The following is a 26,415-nucleotide window of genomic DNA, read 5'->3' as shown; positions in this document are numbered from 1 at the left end:
GCAGCTGCAAGAAGCAACAGGAGCCAAAAGACCCAGAACAGCTTTGAGAGAAGAGGAGAAGCAGAGGCTGTCTGAAGAGGTCTGCAACACCATCCTGGATCACACCAAAGAAAGGTTCTCTTTCTCTGGCCACCTTGTGAGTGCTACCTTACTGCAAGCAGACATGTTTGAAAGGTACTGCCATTCATTTCCTGATGAGGCTCTGAATGCCACTGTGAATGCATACCCAATGCTGAGCAAGGCAAAGCTCAAGACAGAACTATCTCTGATCTATGAGAATCCTGAATTCAAGGGACGCTGTGGTGCACTGGCACTGTACCAGGTTCTCATGAGCTACAACCTCCAGGAGACGTTCTCTGAGACTGTGACTCTGTTGAACATCCTCATAACTACTCCCATGACAACAGCTGAAGCTGAGAGATGTTTCTCAACTTTGACACGAGTTAAGACATTCCTGCGAAATTCAATGGGCCAGGAACGTCTGAATGCACTGGCCATGCTTTCCATGGAGAGGGAACTAGTCCTCAGCATGCCTGATTTCAATGAGAAAGTCATTGAACGCTTTGCTGTATTGAAACAGAGAAGAGAACAGTTTCAGTACAAGTAATGTAGCCTCTCTCTCTCTTTGTCCCTCCCTGTCTGTCTCTTTAACACACACACGCCCAAATCAGTTCACAGTTGATGTTGTTTAAAATAGTTATTTTTCATTTTTAAAAAAGTAAAAAAAAAAAAATCTGTTCATGTTCATTTTTACAAATCTATACAATTGGCCAGAATATGGTTGTTCATATTTACAAATCTATACAATTGGCCAGAATATGGTTGTTCATTTTTACAAAGCCATACAGATAGCTGTGTTTACCTTTTCTAGAAATTACTTTCAAATTCTGTTTTCAGGCAAAATGTCTATCACTGTTCATTTTCACAAATCTATACAAGAGGGCAGAATATGGAAGTCTATAAAAATGTCTTATTACCAATAACTTGCATCAATGTTTTCAGTAGCCTCTATCAAAAGCTCCTGCTTGCTTGTTGTGAATTATGCTCAGGTGCACATATTTCCAATTCAACCATGAGGCAAAAAATGTGGTAAAAGCTCTTGTTGATCCTGCAATCTGAACAAATACCAAGATGCTGTATTTTCAGCTGATATTTCATTTGTTTATGGAAATGCATATTGTTTATGCAGTGTTGAGGAATGTGAAAGAACACCCTTGATTATTTTTACTGTGATAACTTATTTTGATTTTGTAAGCCAACACTTTTGAGATCAGTCAATAAATGCTTCTGGTATTGACTTATATGCTGCCCCTGTCTTCATGTTGTTGCTGGACATATCTTTTTAAAAATGTGTGTAGGTCACCTAAATCATCAGAAAAATTGCCCCCCCTGAGAATTTTTTCAGGAGCCGCCACTGGGCAGGAGGCAGGGGCGCTCCAGTACAGTAGGTGGCGGTAATGTACCATAATGTTTGATGCCAACCACCGATAAACCCCACAGAAGAAGAAGAGGCAGGGGCGACAACGGCAGCTGGCTAGAGCTAGTGCACACCGGTAGTGTCCTTCGCCCCCACCTTTTGGGCACACATTTTATTTGTCACGTGCTGAATAAAGCAGTTGTAGACCTTACTGTGAAATGCTTACTTAAAAGCCCTTAACTAACAATGCAGTTTTAAGAAAAATATGAGTAATGAAAATATTTACTAAATAAACTAAAGTAAAAAATAAGTTGAGTCAATACAGCTTAGTCGAGGTAATTTGTACATGTAGGTAGGGGTAAAGTGACTATGCATAGTTAATAAACAGCGAGTAGCAGCAGCAAAATAGTCCGGGTAGCTATTTGATTAACTGTTCAGCAGTCTTATGGATTGGGGGTAGAAGCTGTTAAGGAGCCTTTTGAACCTAGACTTGGCACTCCGGTACTGCTTGCCATGCAGCAGCAGAGAGAACAGTCTATGACTAGGGTGGCTGGAGTCTTTGACCATTTTTAGGGCCTTCCTCTGACACAGCCTGATATAGAGGTTCTGGATAGTAGGAAGCTTGGCCCCAGTGATGTACTGGGCCAAACGCACTACCCTCTGTAGCGCCTTCCGGTCGGATGCTGAGCAGTTGCCGTACCAGGCAGTGATGCAACCAGTCAGGATGCTCTTGATGGTGCAGCTGTATAACTTTTTGAGGATCTGAAGACCCATGCCAAATATTTTCAGTCTCCTGAGGGGGAATAGGCGTTGTCGTGCCCTCTTCACGACTATCTTGGTGTGTTTGGACCATGATAGTTTGTTGGTGATGTGGACACCAAGGAACTTGAAGTTCTCAACCTGCTCCACTACAGCCCCGTCGATGTGAATGGGGGCGTGCTCGGCCCTCCTTTTCCTGTAGTCAACGATAATCTCTTTTGTCTTGATCACGTTGAGGGAGAGGTTGTTGTGACCTCTGACCTCCTCCCTATAGGCTGTTTCATCGTTGTCGATGATCAGGCCTACCACCGTTGTGTCGTCGGCAAACTTAATGATGGTGTTGGAGTCGTGCTTGGCCACACAGTCATGGGTGAACAGGGAGTACAGGAGGGGACTAAGCACATCCCTGAGGGGCTCCCGTGTTGAGGATCAGCGTGGTAGATGTGTTGTTGCCTACCCTTACCACCTGGGGGCGGCCTGTCAGGAAGTCCAGGATCCAGTTGCAGAGGGAGGTGTTTAGTCCCAGGCTCCTTACCTTAGTGATGAGCTTTGAGGGCACTATGGTGTTATACGCTGAGCTGTAGTCAATGAACAGCATTCTCACATAGGTGATCATTTTGTCCAGGTGGGAAAGGGCAGTGTGGAGTGCAATAGAGATTGCATCATCTGTGGATCTTTTGGGGCGGTATGTGAATTGGAGTGGGTCTAGGATTTCTGGGATGATGGTGTTGATGTGAGCCATGACCAGCCTTTCTAAGCACTTCATGGCTACAGACATGAGTGCTATGGGTCAGTAGTCATTTTGGCAGGTTACCTTGGCGTTCTTGGGCACAGGGACTATGGTTGTCATGAACCCTGCATCCTGAGTCGGTTCCTGCCTGTGTTGCCATTTTTCTGCTCGGAATCTCCAGTTTCCTGAGGGTTCGTGAACGCTCCCGGCCTGGTTGCCGGGCGACATTGCTAGGCGGGAGATCTCCCGATTAACCGCACCTGCATCTCATCAGCGGTCTGCACACCTGGTCCTGATCATCACCCTTCTTAAGCCCTGACCTGACATCCATTCCCTGCCGGATCGTTAGCCATGAACAGTATGTTTGTCAGTGTATCAGCCTTGGAGTTTCTAGCGTTAGTTTTGTTGTTTTGCACCTTGTTGGCTTGCCATGTACTTACCTCCGTTTTGTTTCTATCTGCAGTCAATCTCCCGGAACCTTCACCCAACCCCTGCCTGGTTGTCGGCGGCTGCCGAGCCATTCTTGGATCTACCACTGCACCTCCACCAACTCATCTCCGCCGTCCGCTCTGTCCCCTGGATTATTCTACATCGTTTTTTGAATCTGTTAAATAAATACTCACCTTCGTTTCAACTCACCTTGTCCTGGTCTGGTTCTGGCTTAGTAAACCGTGACAATGGTGGTCTGCTTGAAACATGTAGGTATTACAGACTCGGTCAGGGACAGGTTGAAAATGTCAGTGAAGACCCTTGCCAGTTGGTCAGCGCATGCTCTGAGTACACGTCCTGGTAATCCATCTGGCCCTGCGGCCTTGTGAATGTTGACCTGAATGTGTAAAGGTCTTACTCACATTGGTTACGGAGAGCGTGATCACACAGTCGTCCACAACAGCTGGTGCTCTCATGCATGCTTCAGTGTTGCTTGCCTCGAAGCGCGCATAGAAGTCATTTAGCTCGTCTGGTAGGCTCATGTCACTGGGCAGCTCGCGGCTGGGCTTCCCTTTGTAGTCCGTAATAGTTTGCAAGCCCTGCCACATCCGACAAGCATCAGGATTTAATCTTAGTCCTGTATTGACGCTTTGCCTGTTTGATGGTTCGTCGGAGGGCATAGTGAGATTTCTTATAAGTGTCCGGGTTAGAGTCCCGCTCCTTGAAAGCGGCAGCTCTACCCTTTTGCTCAGTGCGGATGTTGCCTGTAATCCATGGCAGAAATGCCCACATGCAGAAACACCCCGAATTGCGGGCTGCAGTTGTACACTGTTGCCCTAGCAGGCAATTGTTGCATCTATTTTCTATGCAAACTTTCTAAATGTCTACAAAAAATCACAGGACAAGTTAATGGAAACATAGCTACTATGCGCACGCAGAATACGCAAAGTGAGTTAACCTAGGACAGGGTTAACCCAGTGCCGGGTTAACTCACGGTACACTGAAGGATTCCATTGTAAATCCACAGACTGTGACTCCCCCTTGCCTAACCCTTTTACCCCTTCCTTTCCCTCTCTCCCTCAATCCCTCCTCCCCTTCATGGGGGACACACAAACACAATGTCCCAGAGCAGTGTTCTTCAGCTTTAGAACTTTCCAGGAAAAGCATAAGGAAGAGGAAGAGGAGGAAGAGAGTTTATATGACTAAAACTCAAGGGACAATCTAGGGATAATCTTCAGACGGTACTTTAATCTAACAGAATTAGTACTTTGGATGGTACAGAGTTTGTATGCTAGATTTGACTGAGACTTTTTGTTCTGAGGAGATGTATCTAGAAGAACCAGGAAGTCAGAAATGTGTGTTTGTGCAGGAACAGAACACACATTCCCCAGGAAAGGTCAGAGAGCACAGCACAGGAAACAAAACCTCAGAGGGAGAGCACAAGTAACTCTCCCTCTCACTGTTACTGTCTGGGACTGGGGCAAGGCCAAGGCCAAGGGCCATGGGAAGAGATGGAAGACGATAGATTAGACAGTGCCACATGCAGTGTGTGCAGGCTTTAGTTCCAGCCCAGCACTAACACACCTATAATCAAGGTCTTGGTGATTAGTTGATAAGATGAACCACATATTTTAGTGCTGGTCTGGAACAAAAACCTGCATACCACATAGCTCTTCAGGACCGGGAATTGAGGTTCACTGTCCTAGAGATTAAGTTCATGCCCAACGTCTTACCCCTGTTCATCTGATCCTACTCCTCTGACCGGATTTGAAGCATTTGTGGGTGTAGTGCGGAAAGAGAGAGAGTGGTTGTCTTAATCATGTCCTAACAACTCTCCCGGGTCTTAGTCACTTCTCCTCAGGAGCTCAGTAAACAACATTCAAACAGTTCACTCAAACAGACTCTTAGACCTAACAAAGTCTTCCCATACACAAGGCAAAGCTCAGCTGAGTATCAGCCACTGCCACTCTCACACACAGTTAATTAGTGGTGTTCTGTTCCCACATCGTTAGGCTACTTTCAGTTACAAGGTACCGAAGGTAAAGTCATGAAAGACTGAATGCCTCCGCAGTTCATCAAGGGGTGAATCTTAACTTCCACCTTAGCTGAATTTTGACTCTCTCAATGACATCAATGCATGACTAAGTTACATTTGAAACTTAAGTGGAAGTTATGATTCATGCCAGGACATTGCACTCGATGAACAGCTGCAGCATTCTGCAGTGTGCTGGTGTCTACTTTGCTTTCACCACGCTCTCTCTCACACAAATACACACAGATGTAGATAGAACACACTCAGCTCATTGGATAGTCTATGAATCAGACACACACACACCGTTGAGGACGGCTCAAAGCAGGAATGTCTGTGTGTGTTTTGTCGTGGATGTGTCGTTAAAACATACATTCAACCAATGTGCAGCTGCATGCACTGAGCTCTTTCACTTCAAGCTCTTTCACTTCCTGGTATGCAATTAGACATCCTATTTTATACATTGGGAAAACAGACAATACAGGAACACCAGTCACTTTTTAAATCATATCAGCAGTTTATTGGAAGCCTTTTCCATGGAAATCACCATGGTAACACTTAGGAGACATAAACTAGCATGTTAAAGCAGCACACAGGTAATGTTTGTGAAATCTGACACATTTACAATAACAGTCATGCCCAAGGTTAGTCATTCAAATGCCTACATAGGCCTACAGCAATATTGCCCAGTGTCAAAATTTTATACATTCCAGATTATTCATATTTACATTTCTGCCTGTCTAGGATTTCTGACTCTGTTTTTAATGCAAACACACAGCCTCTTTTAAAGCTCATTACGATAGAGACAGATAGCAGAGTTCTGTCAAATTTGATCCACACACAGTTCATTGAGAAAACTAGCTATATACTTGACTGTGTGTTTGGGTCCTGAACAGTGGGGCCCATGGGCTATAGCTCAGTTACTCAGTCTGACGGGTTAGCCAACTCTGTAAAGTCACACAATTAAAAACAACTCAGAAAACACACATACGAGTTCATAGTGATCATCTAAATATAGTAATTTATACCAGCTAGCAACTGGTCTGGATAAAGTCCCAACAGCCACCCGGAGTCAAAATAACATACAGTGGGGAAAAAAAGTATTTAGTCAGCCACCAATTGTGCAAGTTCTCCCACTTAAAAAGATAAGAGAGGCCTGTAATTTTCATCATAGGTACATGTCAACTATGACAGACAAAATGAGATTTTTTTTTCCAGAAAATCACATTGTAGGATTTTTTATGAATTTATTTGCAAATTATGGTGGAAAATAAGTATTTGGTCAATAACCAAAGTTTCTCAATACTTTGTTATATACCCTTTGTTGGCAATGACACAGGTCAAACGTTTTCTGTAAGTCTTCACAAGGTTTTCACACACTGTTGCTGGTATTTTGGCCCATTCCTCCATGCAGATCTCCTCTAGAGCAGTGATGTTTTGGGGCTGTCGCTGGGCAACACGGACTTTCAACTCCCTCCAAAGATTTTCTATGGGGTTGAGATCTGGAGACTGGCTAGGCCACTCCAGGACCTTGAAATGCTTCTTACGAAGCCACTCCTTCGTTGCCCGGGCGGTGTGTTTGGGATCATTGTCACGTTTCATCTTCAATGCCCTTGCTGATGGAAGGAGGTTTTCACTCAAAATCTCACGATACATGGCCCCATTCATTCTTTGCTTTACACGGATCAGTCGTCCTGGTCCCTTTGCAGAAAAACAGCCCCAAAGCATGATGTTTCCACCCCCATGCTTCACAGTAGGTATGGTGTTCTTTGGATGCAACTCAGCATTCTTTGTCCTCCAAACACGACGAGTTGAGTTTTGACCAAAAAGTTATATTTTGGTTTCATCTGACCATATGACATTCTCCCAATCCTCTTCTGGATCATCCAAATGCACTCTAGTAAACTTCAGACGGGCCTGGACATGTACTGGCTTAAGCAGGGGGACACGTCTGGCACTGCAGGATTTGAGTCCTTGGCGGCGTAGTGTGTTACTGATGGTAGGCTTTGTTACTTTGGTCCCAGCTCTCTGCAGGTCATTCACTAGGTCCCCCCGTGTGGTTCTGGGATTTTTGCTCACCGTTCTTGTGATCATTTTGACCCCACGGGGTGAGATCTTGCGTGGAGCCCCAGATCGAGGGAGATTATCAGTGGTCTTGTATGTCTTCCATTTCCTAATAATTGCTCCCACAGTTGATTTCTTCAAACCAAGCTGCTTACCTATTGCAGATTCAGTCTTCCCAGCCTGGTGCAGGTCTACAATTTTGTTTCTGGTGTCCTTTGACAGCTCTTTGGTCTTGGCCATAGTGGAGTTTGGAGTGTGACTGTTTGAGGTTGTGGACAGGTGTCTTTTATACTGATAACAAGTTCAAACAGGTGCCATTAATACAGGTAACGAGTGGAGGACAGAGGAGCCTCTTAAAGAAGAAGTTACAGGTCTGTGAGAGCCAGAAATCTTGCTTGTTTGTAGGTGACCAAATACTTATTTTCCACCATAATTTGCAAATAAATTCATTAAAAAACCTACAATGTGATTTTCTTTTCTCAATTTACATTTACGTCATTTAGCAGACGCTCTTATCCAGAGCGACTTACAGTTAGTGAATACATATTTTTTTATACTGGCCCCCCCGTGGGAATCGAACCCACAACCCTGGCGTTGCAAACGCCATGCTCTATCAACTGAGCTACATCCCTGCCGGCCATTCCCTCCCCTACCCTGGACGACGCTGGGCCAATTGTGCGCCGCCCATGAGTCTCCCGGTCGCGGCCGGCTGCGACAGAGCCTGGATTCGAACCAGGATCTCTAGTGGCACAGTTAGCACTGCGATGCAGTGCCTTAGACCACTGCGCCACTCAGGAGTCATAGTTGACGTATACCTATGATGAAAATTACAGGCCTCTCTCATCTTTTTAAGTGGGAGAACTTGCACAATTGGTGGCTGACTAAATACTTTTTTTCCCCACTGTACATAATCTCAAGGACGAAATACACTCAGATAACACTCTCAAAAAGGAAAAACAATGTGTACAACTTGGAAATAATCTGAAAACATTTTCAAGTAATCAAAGTGAAATACCTTGAAATACCTGAATGTTTGTACACCATCCTTATCTATAAAAAATATTTTTGCATGAAAATAGCTTCAATTTCTAAACACTAATAGCCTACTGAGATCATTTAGTTGCTCTCAGAAATTACAAAAATATATTTGTTCAACAAGTAAAGAATTCAAAGTAATTACATCTTATGTTATCAAGGCGTACATGTGTGTGTGTGTTTTTGTGTGTCTGTGTCTGTGTGTGTGTGTCTGTGTCTCTGAGTGTCTGTGTGTCTGTGTCTCTGTCTGTGTCTGTGTGTGTGTCTGTGTCTCTGAGTGTCTGTGTGTCTGTGTCTCTGTCTGTGTCTGTGTGTGTGTCTGTGTCTCTGAGTGTCTGTGTGTCTGTGTGTGTTTGTGTGTGTGTGTCTGTCTACTACTGTATGCATGTTTCTTTGTCTAATTATCTGTCAACATGTACGGTGCAGTTCAGAGAGAGTTCAGAGGGAGTCCACAGAAGGCAGGTCGGAGGTGAACAGCTCCTTGTATAGAGGAGGGAAGACAGAGTGGACGGTGAGCGGGTAGCGCTGGCTGAACCAGATCAGCTTCTCCACATGCAGACTGCACAGAGACTGCAACACTGACACCTTCTGGTAGAGCTGGGGACAACACACACACACAGCTAGTCAATGACAGTTCTACACACTGTATCCAGTGATGTCATAGAGGGTAAACACTCACTACTCTCTCAAACTTGAATGCGTGAGTCTGTGAGTGTGTGAGTGTGTATGTGCGCGTGTGTATGTGCGAGTGCCTGTGTGTGTTACCTTGTTCAGAAGGCTCTCCTGGTTGTCTCTGTGTAGCATGTGTCTGAGGCATCTGTCCAAGTCTCTCCTCATTCTATGTACTCTGCCTCCATCCTCAAGACAGGGGCGATCTACACACACAGGAAAAATATTAAAATATATTATTTATATGATGTTCTATGACTTTACTATTCTATGACTTTACTGATCTATGACTTTACTGTTCTATGACTTTACTGTTCTATGACTTTACTGATCTATGACTTTACTGTTCTATGACTTTACTGTTCTATGACTTTAGTGATCTATGACTTTACTGTACTAAGATTATCTGCAGTATCATTTTACAGAATGTGTGTGCATTTGTGTGTCTTACCTGGGTTAATGAGCACCAGTGAGCTGAAGAGAGCCATCTGCTGCTCAGTCAGTCTCAGGGCACACATACTGTGAGCAAAGTCAAACACCGCCACAATCAGATCGCCACAGCCTGCAACAACACAGTTAGCATAGTTAGCATCACTAAGACTAGGAACCAATTGCCTAAGCTAATATGAGATAGTGTCCTCCGTAATTATTGGGACAGGGAAGGATTTTTTATTATTTTGGCTCTATACTCCAAAAATGTGGATTTGAGGTTAAAGTTCAGAAAGTTACAGACGCACAAATATCATACAGCCTCTACATTAATGTATAAGTGTTTGCAAACATATTCTTTACAATAAAAGTGACTCCAAAATGACACAATGCATTATTTACCATTCATTTCTATTGGGCACAAAATAATCTGAAACACAACCAAAACAAACAGCAAATGCGTCCAACACATTTTTTGAGTCACAAGCTTGATGTAGTCATTGCATGCAAGGAATATGGGACCAAATACTTACATTTACATTTTTACTACTTTAATACACATATAAGTGAATTTGTCCCAATAATTTTGGTCCCCTAAAATGGGGGTGCTACAGTACATTCGGAAAGTATTCAGACCCCTTGACGTTTTCCACATTTTGTTACAGTCTTATTCTAAAATTGATTAAATTGTTTTTTCCCCCTCATCAATCTACATACAATACCCCATAATGACAAAGCAAAAACAGGTTAGTAGAAATTTGTGCAAATGTATATAAAAAAAAAAAAAACTGAAATATCACATTTACATAAGTATTCAGACCCTTTACTCAGTACTTTGTTGAAGCACCTTTTGCAGCGATTACAGCCAAGAGTCTTCTTGGGTATGACACTACAAGCTTGGCACATCTGTATTCGGGGAGTTTCTCCCATTCTTCTCTGCAGATCTTTTCAAGCTCTGTCAGGTTGGATGGGGAGCGTCGCCGCACAGCTATTTTCAGGTCTCTCCAGAGATGTTTGATTGGGTTCAAGTCCGGGCTCTGGCTGGGCCACTCAAGGACATTCAGAGACTTGTCCCGAAGCCACTCCTGCATTGTCTTGGCTGTGTGCTTAGGATCGTTGTCCTGTTGGAAGGTGAACCTTTGCCCCAGTCTGAGATCCTGAGCGCTCTGGAGCAAGTTTTCATCAAGGATCTCTCTGTACTTTGCTCCGTTCATCTTTCCCTCTATCCTGACTAGTCTCCCAGTCCCTGCTGCTGAAAAACATCCCCACAGCATGATGCTGCCACCACCATGCTTCACTGTAGGGATAGTGCCAGGTTTCCTCCAGACGTGACGCTTGGCATTCAGGCCAAAAAGTTCAACCTTGGTTTCATCAGACCAGAGAATCTTGTTTCTCATGGTCTGAGAGTCCTTTAGTTGCGTTTTGGCAAACTCCAAGAGGGCTGTCATGTGCGTTTTACTGAGGAGTGGCTTCCGTTTGGCCACTCTACCATAAAGGCCTGATTGGTGGAGTGCTGCAGAGATGGTTGTCCTTCTGGAAGGTTCTCCCATCTCCACAGAGGAACTCTGGAGCTCTGTCAGAGTGACCATCGGGTTCTTGGTCACCTCCCTGACCAAGGCCCATCTCCCCCGATTGCTCAGTTTGGCCGTGCGGCCAGCTCTAGGAAGAGTCTTGGTGGTTCCAAACTTCTTCCATTTAAGAATGATGGAGGCCACTGTGTTCTTGGAGACCTTCAATGCTGCAGAAATATTTTGGTACCCTTCCCCAGATCTATGACTTGACACAATCCTGTCTCGGAGCTCTACGGACAATTCCTTCGACCTCATGGCTTGGTTTTTGCTCTGACATGCACTGTCAACTGTGGAACCTTATATAGACAGGTGTGTGCCTTTCCAAATCATGTCCAGTCAATTGAATTGACCACAGGTGGACTACAATCAAGTTGTAGAAAGATCTCAAGGATGATAAATGGAAACAGGATGCAGCTGAGCTCAATTTCGAGTCTCATAGCAAAGGGTCTGAATATAATATAATAATATGCCATTTAGCAGACGCTTTTATCCAAAGCGACTTACAGTCATGCGTGCATAATTTTTTTTTGTGTATGGGTGGTCCCGGGGATCGAACCCACTACCTTGGCGTTACAAGCGCCGTGCTCTACCAGCTGAGCTACAGAGGACCACAATAAGGTATCTTTTTTTTAATATACATTTGCTAAAATGTCTAAAAACCTGTTTTTGCTTTGTCATTATGGGGTATTGTTTGTAGTTCGATGAGGAAAAAAAATATTTTAATCTATTTTAGAATAAGGCTGTAAGGTAACAAAATGTGGAAAAAGTCAAGGGGTCTGAATACTTTCCAAATGCACCGTATGTACCCAATACAGATGAAAACACCCTAAAATTAAAGCTGACAGTCTGCACTTTAACCTCATAGTCATTGTTTGATTTCAAATCCAAACTTCTGGAGTATAGAGCCATAAGAATAGAACATCCTTCACTGTCCCAATAATTACGGAGGGCACAGTAGCATCCATTCAATAGCTAAGACTAGGAACCAATGGACTTACCCAGAGACTTGAAAAGTTCAGTGCTGGCAAACTTCCCATCGAAGAAGACGGTGCTGTTCTCTGTGTTAAAACACCTGCTCATTCTGACCAGAACTACCTCCATCGAACCTGAGAGAGAGCGAGAGAGATGGAGGGAGGGAGGGAGAGAGAGAGGGGGGGGGGAGAGAAGATTTAGTAATGGCAATGTGCACTTCTTACAGGAAGACTTTTGTTGAGAGAGGGGAGAGATGATAGTAGATTAAGGAGTGATTGACAAGTGGGTTCGGCTCACCAGTCTTCAGCAGGGTGATCTGGTCGTTCTGGCCGAGCCCACGGAACCCTGGGATGCGTTTGGCAAACTCCACCACGTACTGTACCGCTTCAGTCAGCCTCATGGCACAGTGCTGCCACATCTCATCTACTGACTGGAGACAGCGGGAGGAGAGGGAGGGGGAGGGAGGGAGAGGAAGGGGGAGACAGGGAGGGAGAGGGAGGGAAGGAGAGGGAGGGGGAGGGAGGAAGGGAGGGAGGGAGGGAGAGGAAGGGGGAGCGAAAGGGACAGGGAGGGAGAGGGAGGGAGGGAAGGAGAGGGAGGGAGAGAGAGAAAGTGAGGGAGGGAGAGGGGGAGACAGGAGAAAAAGAGAGATGTGAGGGGAGAGGGAATTCCAAAAAAGAGGTGAGAAGGAGAAGAGAGAGACAGGATGCCTTCACTTGAGTTCAGGGGTCAGAGTTATTTTAACTTATTAATAAAACCCTTATTTTTTACTGACGACTGACTGATGATGATTTATATGAGACCAGTGATGTGTTGATACAGTACCTTGCTCTGGTAGGCATGGATCTCCTCTCTGCTGAACAACTTCCATCTCAGAGCCTGCAGTTCCTCCAGTCTGAACTGACTGGTGTCCCTATGGGAACGCATGATACTGCCACACAGCTCTTCTATGTGTAGCAGGGAGTGGGGGTAGGGGAAATAGGATTCGTCTGGGTCATAGGATCTAATTCCCATCCCTATCGTCTGGTCAGGAGACGGCTGACGGGAGTCGAACCCTGAAGAAGAGGTAGTGAGAAGGGGGAAGGGGGGTAATAGATATTAAACAGTGCTAGTCTGATTATGTGTTTCGTGTGTGTGTATGTGTCCCTTACCTCTTTCGTATGAGTGCCCACTGCCAGGAGACACACAGGAGCCCTGGTAGGCCAGACCTGGGGCCTGGGACTCGCCTGGGGAGCACACCAGGTAGGGGAGCACATCTGTCGGGCAGGGTGGCAGCTCTGGCTCTCCAGGGAAGGAGTAGGCCGAAGCCAGGGGCTGGAGCAGGTGGGGTGACCGGTTACGGCGTGCCTTGCTTGGGTAGGGCAGGGCTGGCTGGACCTCTGCCTGGAGATGCTGCTGCTGCTGACGGTGTCTCTCCACCTCGGCATTCAGAGAGTCCCGCTGACGTTTTGACATCCGACCAAACTTCACAGCTGGGGAAACAAAAACAGTTGGTGGTGGAGTTGAGTTGAATTACCCTTATATAAAGTCAAGTGTGTATTTATTCAACCTTTATTTTACCAGGAGACATCTTAGTTTTTTATGTGTGCGTGCGTGTCTCACCATCCCGGCTCATGCCCTGGTTCACACACTTCTGCAATCGGCAGCTCTGGCAGCGGTTGCGGCTGGCTCTGTCTATAGGACAGTTACTCTGTCTGGAACAGGAGTAGGACACGGACGGCAGCTGGCTACGCCGGAAAAAACCCTGAGGGGGAGAGAGGACCATTGACATAACCAATGAAACCACTGGAAATAAGTCATCTGACCACACGGTTTGTTATGTCTGCTTGGTCAGAGTGAAATGAGGTGTGTAGTGCTGCAGTCTCACCTTGCAACCCTCGCAGGTGATGACTCCATAGTGAACTCCTGATGATTTATCCCCACAGATCTTACAGGGAATTACCTCAATCTGAGCTACACACACAATAACACATACATTACAGTTAACACACACATTACAGTTAACAGTAACACACACACCTGTGGACTACGTTGGCCAGCAGAGAGCAATGAGACAATGTCCAAACCCAGATCTTTCAGAACTACAGTGTGAGCCCATTCAAAACTGTCTATCAAGGAGATAAGGGAGAGTTAGGGGGAATTCGGGAGAGTTAGGGGGAGTTAGGGAGAGTTAGGGGGAGAAGAGAAAGTGAAATATAGATGAGGGTAAAGAGAATTGAGGGCAGGAAGGGGAAAGAGAAACCTAGACTGCAGAGAGGTAACATTAACACCAAATCAGACTGAGAAAGTTGGTTGACCACAAAAATATGGAGTGGAAAACTGGTTTTTGGTCTGTGTACGTGACACCTGTCTACATGACACCTGCGTTGTGTGTGTTCAGTGGGTATGTCAGTATATCTCGTTGACATTTTATGGAAACTTACTGTGAATGTGGCTGAGTGGTGAGGTTTGACCATTCCCCTAACAAATCAACAACACTTCACATGAACACACACACATAACGCAACTTTGCTACAATAATACAGGCTTGTTAAAAAAGAGACAATTTGCTTGGTTGTTTTTCCCCTCCTCTAAGATCATCAAGGTCATCAAACGTTGCAAACAGAGTGAAAGAAAGAACACTCTGTTTTCCTCTCATTAGCATTTCTTACATTATTAAAAATGAACCGAATGACATCAAATACACAGAGACAGAAGAGACACAACAGTAGAGGGGGAATATTTGCAAATGGAGAGAGGAGGAGGAGGTGAAGGTGTCAACCTCAGTCTTTTTAAGTGGTTAACTGGCTTCTCTTTTGCTCTGACTATCCTTCTTTCATCTCACCTCTCGCTCTCTCTATCCCTCTCTCTCTCTGTCTCATAAAGGATAGTGCTGCCAGTAATAGAGTCTTTCATCTTGGTTGACACTGCCAGGAATGTCCATCCCCCTCTTCCTCCCCCCTCCCCCTTCCCCCCATCCCCCCATCTTTCATCCTCATCATTCCACAAATCATACATTATTACATTCAGAACATTTGAAAATAAATACGCTATTCTGATGTGAGTTCAGGAAGAGTGTTTGTCTTTCTTTGTGTTGGTGTGTGTTCTAAGTTAGTTTGTCAAGCAGTGAGACAATGGCTTGTGTTTACGGTACAGTCAATCAATCAATCAATTTTATTTTATATAGCCCTTCTTACATCAGCTAATATCTCGAAGTGCTGTACAGAAACCCAGCCTAAAACCCCAAACAGCTAGTAATGCAGGTGTAGAAGCACGGCAATACATTGTGTGAATAGTGTGTGTGTGTCAGTGTGTCAAGTGTGTGTGCCCTCATTTCAGGTGCCACAGGAATCTCCCGTAAGAGAGGGCAGTCAGCAGTGAAACTGAGAAACCCCCTGCACATCTGATAGAATACACACTATACTGCACATCTGATAGAATACACACTATACTGCACATCTGATAGAATACACACTATACTGCACACCTCATAGAATACACACTATACTGCACACCTGATAGAATACACACTATACTGCACATCTGATAGAATACACACTATACTGCACATCTGATAGAATACACACTATACTGCACACCTGATAGAATACACACTATACTGCACATCTGATAGAATACACACTATACTGCACACCTGATAGAATACACACTATACTGCACACCTGATAGAATACACACTATACTGCACATCTGATAGAATACACACTATACTGCACACCTGATAGAATACACACTATACTGCACATCTGATAGAATACACACTATACTGCACATCTGATAGAATACACACTATACTGCACACCTGATAGAATACACACTATACTGCACACCTGATAGAATACACACTATACTGCACATCTGATAGAATACACACTATACTGCACACCTGATAGAATACACACTATACTGCACACCTGATAGAATACACACTATACTGCACATCTGATAGAATACACACTATACTGCACATCTGATAGAATACACACTATACTGCACACCTGATAGAATACACACTATAACCCTAAAGACTGCATGGATGGTATTGTCTATGTGCAGGAAAACAAATGAACACTTCATGAATAGACTGACTAATTGAGTGAGAATGTGAATGAGAAAGTGGATAGACAGAATGGATGGGTGGGTAGATAGAACAAGTAGAGTCACAGCCTACAACATTGTATAGCGAGAGCGAGAGAGCAAGAGTGAGAGAGAGAGAGAGAGAGCGTCAGTGGTCTCTGTTTTTTGCTCTCTCAGTTCTGATTCTCAACCTCAAACAACAGGAAACCAACCTGACCCACAACCTTTCACTGTTGACGCACACACATGTATGTTTCTATCTATTCCATTCATTTGGGATTGAGGACCAGTATGTACAGCAGGGCTGTCTGAGGATCAGCAATACCATAGACAACAGATGATGTGGGATGAGGACTCATCTCGACATTAGATCATTGATGATTGAAAACATCAGCTTAGGAATCATTTGCAACCGCCACAGCAAACTGTATTTCCATCTCGGTCCCTATCTCTAAAACTGTGTCCTTTATTCTCATATCTCTCCACCTATTCAGACCACAGGCCTCTCTCTCTCTCTCTCTCTCTCTCTCTCTCTCTCTCTCTCTCTCTCTCTCTCTCTCTCTCTCTCTCTCTCTCTCTCTCTCTCTCTCTCTCTCTCTCTCTCTCTCTCCTCTCTCTCTCTCTCTCTCTCTCTCTCTCTCTCTCTCTCTCTCTCTCTCTCTCTCTCTCTCTCTCTCTCTCTCTCTCTCTCTCTCTCTCTCTCTTCTCTCTCTCTCTCTCTCTCTCTCTCTCTCTCTCTCTCTCTCTCTCTCTCTCTCTCTCTCTCTCTCCTCTCTCTCTCTCTCTCTCTCTCATCTCTCTCTCTCTCTTCTCTCTCTCTCTCTCTCTCTCTCTCTCTCATATAACTCCAGCACCTTGACCAGTCAGTGATCTCCTGTGGTGTGCACAGCAGCCTATCTTTAACTGTTACAGGCGTCTCTACCCAAGGCAGCCCTATCCATCTAGTTAAGGACAACAGCTAACCTGGCTCTCCAACTTCAACAGAGCCGTCATTTACCCAGCCTCCCGTAATTCTGACAAAGGTACTCACCAAACCACATATTCAGCTATCAACAGACTTTCCCATCTGTTGATAGCACCAGTGGTGGTATTGCTGGAGCGGATGAGGAGCGACGGCAGCTAGCTAATATAACATGACCTCCTATACTTCCGTCTCCTCTGACTAGTCACCATGGTAGTGTCTGCTACTGCACTATGGGCCTGGGACATCCTACACACTAACAACCAGCAGCTCGTGTAGGGCTGGCAGGTGGATCCATGTTACTGTTCTCAACCTCTACTTTACAATCTCCCTTCAGTGTAGTAAATGATGATATGGCCTCGGCAGTTACTGACATAATGCTATTGTCACAGAGTTCTCAGTCCCCCCTCATCCCAGCCCTTATCTCTTTAGCCGAACCAGCTATAGGCCAGCTACAGAAAAGAGGGGGAATTCTGGATCTAAATTAAGAAAGAAAAGCGGGAGAGAGAGGTGAGAGAGAGAGAGAGAGAGAGATAAAAGAAGATGAGCGTAACAGCGAGCGAGAGAGAAGTGACTGGTAAGGAGAGAGGGAGAGTGGGGATAGCGAGGTAGAACAAGAAATACTGTAGAGAGAGCGAGAGCGATAAATGTTATGCAACACTAGTCCACAGAAATCACCTAGGCTACAACTGGATTGCATTAGCCGCCCCTACATACAAGTACACTGCCTTCGGAAAGTATTCAAACCACTTGACTTTTTCCACATTTTGTTGTGTTACAGCCTGAATAAAAAAATCGATTAAATATGATTTATTTTCACACATCGACACACAATACCCCATAATGACAAAGTGAAAATATGTTTATAGAAATTCTAGCAATTTTTTTGAAAATGCAATACAGAAATATCTCATTTATATAAGTATTCACACCCCTGAGTCAATACCTCATGGTCCTCTGTAGCTCAGCTGGTAGAGCACGGCGCTTGTAATGCCAAGGTAGTGGGTTCGATCCCCGGGACCACCCATACACAAAAATGTATGCAAGCATTACTGTAAGTCGCTTTTGATAAAAGCGTCTGCTAAATGGCTTATTATTATTGTAGAAGCACCTTTAGCAGCAATTACAGCTGTGAGTCTTTCTGGGTAAGTCTCTAAGAGCTTTCCACATCTGGATTGTGCAACATTTGTCAATTATTATTTTCAAAATTCTTCAAGCTCTGTCAAACTGGTTGTTGATCATTGTTAGACAACGATTTTCAGGTCTTGCCATAGATGTTCAAGTAGATTTAAGTCAAAACTGTAACTCGGCCACTCAGGAACATTAACTGTCTTCTTGGTAAGCAACTCCAGTGTAGATTTGGCCTTGTGTTTTAGTGTATTGTCCTGCTGAAAGGTGAATTAATCTCCCAGTGTCTGGTGGAAAGCAGACTGAACCAGGTTTTCCTCTAGGATTTTGCCTGTGCTGAGCTCCATTCCATTTATTTATTATCCTGAAAAACTCCCCAGTCCTTAATGATTATATGCATACCCATAACATGATGCAGCCACCACTATGCTTCCCCCCCCCAAACATAACACTTTGTATTCAGGACAAAAGGTGAATTGCTTCACCACATTTTTCGCAGTATTACTTTAGTGCCTTGTTGCAAACAGGATGCATGTTTTGGAATATTTATATTCTGTACAGGCTTCCTTCTTTTCCCTTTGTCAATTAGGTTAGTATTGTGGAGTAACTACAATGTTGTTGATCCATCCTCAGTTTTCTCCTATCACAGCCATTAAACTCTGTAACTGTTTCAAAGTCACGATTGGCCTCATGGTGAAATCCTTGAATGGTTTCCTACCTCTCCGGCAACTGAGTTAGGAAGGACTCTTGTATCTTTGTAGTGACTGCGTGTATTGATACACCATCCAAAGTGTAATTAATAACTTCACCATGCTCAAAGGGATATTCAATGTCTGACTTTTTTTATTTTTACCCATCTACCACTAGGTGTCCTTCTTTTTGAGGCATTGGAAAACCTTGCTGGTCTTTGTGGTGGAATCTGTATTTGAAATTCACTGCTCGACTGAGGGACCTTAAAGATAATTATATGTGTGGGGTACAGAGATGAGGTAGTCATTCAAAAATCATGTTAAACACTATTATTGTACACAGAGTGAGTACATGCAATTTATTATGTGACTTGTTAAGCATATTTTTACTCCTGAACTTATTTAGGCTTGCCATAACACAGGGGTTAAATACTTATTGACTCAAGACATTTCATCTTTTCATTTTTAATTCATTAGTAAAAATTTCGAATAACATAATTCCACTTTGACATTATGGGGTATTGTGTGTAGGCCAGTGACCCAAAATCTTAATTGAATACATTTTTAATTCAGGCTGTAACACAACAAAATGTGGAAAAAGTCAAAGGGTATGAATACTTTCTGAAGGCACTGTATTATACATAGAGCGAGTCAAATCTAATCTAAAATACAGTGAGATTAATTGAGCTAATGCAGAAGGGCAGTAGAAAGCTGCTATCAGAAGCTATGCAGCCTAATAAAAAAGGGGCCTTTTACAGTACATTCGGAAAGTATTCAGACCCCTTAACTTTTTCCACATTTTGTTATGTTACAGCCATATTCTAAAATGTATTCAATTGTTTTTTCCCTCACCAATCTACACACAATAACCCATACTAACAAAGCAAAAACCGGTTGTTGCACATTTATAAAAAAATTTTAAACCAAAATATCACATTTACATAAGTATTCAGACCCTTTACTCAGTACTTTGTTGAAGCACCTTTGGCAGCGGTTACAGCCTCGAGTCTTCTTGGGTATGATGCTACAAGCTTGGCACACCTGTATTTGGGGACTTTCTCCCATTCCTCTCTGCAGATCCTCTCAAGCTCTGTCAGGTTAGATGGGGAGCGTTGCTGCACAGCTATTTTCAGGTCTCTCCAGTGATGTTCGATCGGGTTCAAGTCCGGGCTCTGGCTAGGCCACTCAAGGACATTCAGAGACTTGTCCCGAAGCCACTCCTGCGTTGTCTTGGCTGTGTGCTTAGGTTCATTGTCCTGTTGGAAGGTGAACCTTTGCCCCAGTCTGAGGTCCTGAGTGCTCTGGAGCAGGTTTTCATCAAGGATGTCTCTGTACTTTGCTCCGTTCATCTTTGCCTTGATCCTGACTAGTCTCCCAGTCCATGCCACTGAAAAACATCCCCAAAGCATGATGCTGCCACCAACATGCTTCACCTTAGGGATGGTGCCAGGTTTCCTCCAGACGTGACGCTTGGCATTCAGGCCAAAGAGTTCAATCTTGGTTTCATCAGACCAAAGAATCTTGTTTCTCATGGTCTGAGAGTCTTTAGGTGCCTTTTGGCAAATTTCAAGCGGGCTGTCATGTGCCTTTTACTGAGGAGTGGCTTCCGTTTGGCCACTCTACCATAAAGGCCTGATTGGGGGAGTGCTGCAGAGATGGTTGTCCTTCTGGAAGTTTCTCCCATCTCCCCAGAGGAACTCTAGAGCTCTGCCAGAGTGACCAACGGGTTCTTGGTCACCTCCCTGACCAATGCCCTTCTCCCCCGATTGCTCAGTTTGGCCGGGCGGCCAGCTCTAGGAAGAGTCTTGGTGGTTCCAAACTTCTTCCATTTAAGAATGATGGAGGCCACTGTGTTCTTGGGGACCTTCAATGCTGCAGAAAGTTTTTGGTACACTTCCCCAGATCTGTGGCTCGACACAATCCTGTCTCGGAGCTCTACGGACAATTCCTTCGACCTCATGGCTTGGTTTTTGCTCTGACATGCACTGTCAACTATGGAACCTTATATAGACAGGTATGTGCCTTTCCAAATCATGTTCAATCAATTGAATTTACCACAGGTGGACTCCAATCAAGTTGTAGAAACAACTCACGGATGATTAATGGAAACAGGATGGACCTGAGGTCAATTTCGAGTCTCATAGCAAAGGGTCTGAATACTTATGTAAATAAGGTATTTCTGTTTTTTATTTTTAATACATTTGCAAAAATTCTAAAAACCTGTTTTCGCTTTGTCATTACGGGGTATTGTGTGTAAATTGCTGCAGATTTGTTTTATTTAATCAATTTTAGAATAAGGCTGTAATGTAACAAAATGTGGAAAAAGTCAAGGGGCCTGAATACTTTCCTAAGGCACTGTATATTACATTTCCATTGTCCTTAATAAGGGGTTGAATATCTCTGACATGAGCAGCGAGTGCCATTCAGCACCTTTCCCTTGTCTTTGTATAAAGTACCCTGTCAGCATTCTGCATTTTGCTCTGTAAACGGACAAAAAACCTCAACTTTCCTCCACCGGAAACACCCCGCAGAATCACACCCTCCAACACACAGACGCATGACAAAGAGAACATGGGGCATACTGTTATCCATCAAGTAAAAATCTTAGAGAGTAAGAGATTTACTTGAGATAACGTTTGAACATTGTGTGAATACTTTGAAATAAAATCTAAAATCGAATTGATGGCACACTGAGATGTTTCGACCAATAATAACTAATGTTGCCTCAGGTTTTCCTGTCAAAAATGTTATTCTAGATAATGATTCCTTGATATGATATGATTTTTATTAATATAAATATGAATATATTTCTTATTTTTGACAGTATTTTGAAAAATGTGACTATACAAATGTTCAAAGGGAATCAGAAATGTTATTAAATATGATCAAAGAATACAAATAGCTAAAAATGTAAATATGTTCAGGGTGATTATTGATCCTTACTTACTTCTTGGTAGATTTAAACAATTTGCTATAAATGAATCAATTCCACATTTGAAAATATATATACTGTAAATGTCAAATAAGTATCCATCACACTTTCACCTTAATATGCTGTTAATGCTTTATAATTAAAACATTTTGTAAATGTGCTATAACATATTTATAAGTATAATAACTTAATTAGTAAAGGAATCTCTGGAATTTAAGACACATTTAATTTAATGTATTTTTTTGTAGTTTACTGTTCCGTTTGAGACCCATTTAATTTAAGGTATTTGTTGTTGGTAGGTTATTGAGCGGTGATAGCATGCCTCAAAATGGCAGTTGTGCATCACCCAGGTGGGTGCTATATTGAAAGTGGATGTGGGGAATAATATACAATTTAAAGCGCTTTGACAGATAGTGTAAAACACAATTTTTATGCAAGATAATGCTAGATAAATAACACTGTTTTTGTACAGTATTGCCATGAGAATTCACTACATGAAAAGCTTGAAGACTATATCTTAAATTAAACGATACACATCAAACTGCATTTGTTTTGAGTGCAGCCTCTGAACAGTTATTTTGTTAACTGTAATTTGTGAGTAATGCCATGCTGTCTGGTCAGAAGAAATGTGGCTCTAGTAATTAAAAAATACAAAATTAAAAAATAAAATCTTCAGAATCAATAACAAAGGCACCCTACGCATTTCAACATAAGCATTTCGGAAAGGCTGTTTTGAACCCCAGACTGAGTCCAAGGGGAACAATAATTAGTTGTGAGGAAAACCAAGTAATGGTGACGGGTGTGTGACTGTGTGACTGCTCTCTTTCATCTGTCATGTTTGGGGGTGAATGTGTGACTTCAGATTTTGGTGTCAACTCTTTGAAGTAAAGTGAGGTGCGTTGGAAGTGTGTATGTGTAATGGTATGTGCACCCAAAAAGTGTAAGGAAAGTCTTTTGAAGTTAGAGAACACGAATCTGAACAGGAATCCCCCAAAAGCATCAGCGTACTCTTTGTTTGTGTGTGGAGAATGCCGCCTGAATTAAGCCTATATGGCGATGGTGGAGGGCCACTCTCAGAGAAAAATGAAAGAGGAGAATGAATCGAAATGCATAAATGTTCACTGTTGTATTTAAGTAATGTCAGCATTGTAAAAACAGTCTACAGTTATGTTAATCGTCCTATCCTTCCTTGACATTAAAATTAGAACCCAGTATGTGTAATATTAGAAGTTCTATCTGTATCATGTTATATACAGTGACATACACACAGGAGATATACACTGAGTGTACAAAACATTCAGAACACCTTCCTAATATTGAGTTGCACCCCCTTTTGCCCTCAGAACAGCCTCAATTCGTCGGCGCATAGACTCTACAAGGTGTCAAAAGCGTTCCACAGGGATGCTGGCCCATGTTGACTCCAATGCTACCCAAAGTTATGTCAAGTTGGCTGGATGTCCTTTGGGTGGTGGACCATTCTTGATACACACAGGAAACTGTTGAGCGTGAAAAACCCAGCAGTGTGTTGCAGTTCTTGACACAAACCGGGTGCGCCTGGCACCTACTACCATACTCCGTTCACTTAAATCTTTTGTCTTGCCCATTCGCCCTCTGAATGGCACATATACACAATCCATGTCTCAAGGGCTTAAAAATCCTTATTTAACTGTCTCCTCCCCTGATTGAAGTGGATTTAACAAGTGACATCAATAAGGGATGGTAGCTTTCACCTGGTCATGTTTTGTACACTTAGTGTATATCACGCTACCACACACACACACACACACACATACACTGAGGTGCCAACCACAGAGGGGCAGCTGTGCTACGGTGTGTGTGTGTGTGTGAGTGAGTGCATGCATGCCTACACAGTCCCTATGGAGCCATATGGATGCGTAAATAGAAACAGGTGCAGAGGATGCTGTGAGAGGACCATCTTACAACACAGTACGGTCTCATACCAAACTCACTATCCCTCTCTCACCTTCTGCCTACACAGTCCCTGTTCCTCTCTCGTGTGCCACATCACAGACTGTGTGAGTGGTAGTTCTCGTGTGTCACATCACAGACTGTGTGAGTGGTAGTTCTCGTGTGTCACATCACAGACTGTGTGAGTGGTAGTTCTCGTGTGTCACATCACAGACTGTGTGAGTGGTAGTTCTCGTGTGTCACATCACAGACTGTGTGAGTGGTAGTTCTCGTGTGTCACATCACAGACTGTGTGAGTGGTAGTTCTCGTGTGTCACATCACAGACTGTGTGAGTGGTAGTTCTCGTGTGTCACATCACAGACTGTGTGAGTGGTAGTTCTCGTGTGTCACATCACAGACTGTGTGAGTGGTAGTTCTCGTGTGTCACATCACAGACTGTGTGAGTGGTAGTTCTCGTGTGTCACATCACAGACTGTGTGAGTGGTAGTTCTCGTGTGTCACATCACAGACTGTGTGAGTGGTAGTTCTCGTGTGTCACATCACAGACTGTGAGTGGTAGTGAGAGAACATGTAAATGTGTTGCTGTAATTTAAGTCTTTGAAACATAATCAGGTAAAATACATAGTCATTTCAGGACAGTATCCACGACCACAGTAATGACACATAAATGTCTTAGTGCCCACTTACTAACCAATGAGACGCTTCAAAGGTCCCTCACTTGGTTTCAAAACAACGTAAATACGTAGTCATAGTTAACCATTTACATATTTGGACAAAAACTATTAAATATTTTGAAGACTGATTTGGCCCAACTTACACCAACTACATAATTTGTGTCTTTTTACAATAAGTGATAATGCGATGCAAGATGTCTTGAAATATTTACATTATTTTCAAGAGTATTATCAAAGTAAATGGTTACATTAGTATGAAAAAGATATATATATGTACGCACTCACTAACTGTAAGTCGCTCTGGATAAGAGTGTCTGCTAAAATGACTAAAATGTAATTATATCACTTCTACAGGCCTGTAGAATCAGACACAACGGTTCTATTCTGGCTCCATTATGCTTCTAGAAGAAATATAAAGTAGATACTTGGGGGGGGGCAGGTAGCCTAGCGGTTAAGAATGTTGTGCTCTTAACCGATTGTTCGATTCCCCGAGCTGACTAGGTGAAAAATCTGTCTCTTGAGCAAGGCACTTAACCCTAATTGCTCCTGTAAGTGGCTCTGGATAAGAGTGTCTGCTAAATGACTAAAATATCAAATGTAAACTTCAAGAGCAGCTACAATGTCAAGTTGTTAGAGGTTTTGGAAAGAAACACAACGAGGATCTGGTGAGGATGTTGGACATGCCAACAGGCTGAAACACAATGCACAGTAATCATTCTGGCAAAGATATTGATATGATCATGTTTTGGTTTTGAGTTTAGAAATGAATATGACCGTGAGCGGATATGTTGCTGTTGCTGTACTTGAAGAGTTGGAGGAATACGGAAGGAGAATGGGGGACAAAAAAAAGCCAAACAAACAACATTTCTAAACAATACTTCTAATGTAGGCTACAGTACAGTATACACTCTCTCTCTCACACACACACACAGATACGGTACTGTACAGAGTAACACACATTAAATCAAGGCCATCACTCCTACCTCGCATCGTCTTCATTCCAATTCTCAGTCTTCTTGTCCCACTTTCACAAACTCTATTTCTCTCTCTCTTTCTTGTTCTCACCCTCACCCTCAATTCACACTCACTGTCTCATTGTCACTGTCACTGTCTTGATCTCTTTCTCTCTCTCTCCTTCTCTCTCTCTCTCCTTCTCTCTCTCTCTCCTTCTCTCTCTCTCCCCTCTCTCCTCTATCTGTCTGTATTTTCTCTCTCTCTCTCTCTCTTCCCTCTCTCCTCTATCTGTCTGTACTTTCTCTCTCTCTCTCTCTTCCCTCTCTCCTCTATCTGTCTGTACTTTCTCTCTCTTCCCTCTCTCCTCTATCTGTCTGTATTTTCTCTCTCTCTCTCTCTCTCTTCCCTCTCTCCTCTATCTGTCTGTACTTTCTCTCTCTCTCTCTCTTCCCTCTCTCCTCTATCTGTCTGTACTGTCTCTCTCTCTCTCTTCCCTCTCTCCTCTATCTGTCTGTACTTTCTCTCTCTCTCTCTCTTCCCTCTCTCCTCTATCTGTCTGTACTGTCTCTCTCTCTCTCTTCCCTCTCTCCTCTATCTGTCTGTACTGTCTCTCTCTCTCTCTTCCCTCTCTCCTCTATCTGTCTGTACTGTCTCTCTCTCTCTCTTCCCTCTCTCCTCTATCTGTCTGTACTGTCTCTCTCTCTCTCTCTTCCCTCTCTCCTCTATCTGTCTGTACTGTCTCTCTCTCTCTCTCTCTTCCCTCTCTCCTCTATCTGTCTGTACTGTCTCTCTCTCTCTCTCTCTCTCTCCCCTCTCTCCTCTATCTGTCTGTACTTTCTCTCTCTCTCTCTCTTCCCTCTCTCCTCTATCTGTCTGTACTTTCTCTTGCAGAGTGACTATCTTAGTGCGCCTACAGCATGTTTGGGCCTCAGAGTCTCCGCCAGTCACCTCAGAGTCTCCGTCAGT

At 43.5% G+C, this 26,415-nt stretch overlaps 1 protein-coding gene across 1 annotated transcript in view; it reads right to left on the bottom strand.

Annotated features, from left to right (window-relative positions):
- Positions 1–8,113: 8,113 nt before the first annotated feature.
- Positions 8,114–26,415, bottom strand: part of LOC311140679 (nuclear receptor ROR-alpha A-like) — a 35,636-nt gene continuing 17,334 nt past the window's right edge. The window contains exons 6-14 of the mRNA XM_084175855.1: positions 13,972–14,057; positions 13,707–13,848; positions 13,256–13,576; positions 12,930–13,159; positions 12,402–12,534; positions 12,131–12,238; positions 9,584–9,694; positions 9,229–9,338; positions 8,114–9,060 (exon numbers count right to left, since the gene is read on the bottom strand). Coding sequence (XP_084031981.1) covers positions 8,902–9,060; positions 9,229–9,338; positions 9,584–9,694; positions 12,131–12,238; positions 12,402–12,534; positions 12,930–13,159; positions 13,256–13,576; positions 13,707–13,848; positions 13,972–14,057 — 1,400 coding nt within the window. The 3' untranslated portion in view covers positions 8,114–8,901. The remainder of the gene's footprint in view (positions 9,061–9,228; positions 9,339–9,583; positions 9,695–12,130; positions 12,239–12,401; positions 12,535–12,929; positions 13,160–13,255; positions 13,577–13,706; positions 13,849–13,971; positions 14,058–26,415) is intronic.

Source organism: Coregonus lavaretus (genome assembly GCF_964263955.1).
Source record: "Coregonus lavaretus genome assembly, chromosome: 13".
NCBI lineage: Eukaryota > Metazoa > Chordata > Actinopteri > Salmoniformes > Salmonidae > Coregonus > Coregonus lavaretus.
Note: the sequence above shows the minus strand (reverse complement) of the source record. Positions and strands in the feature narration are given on the sequence as shown.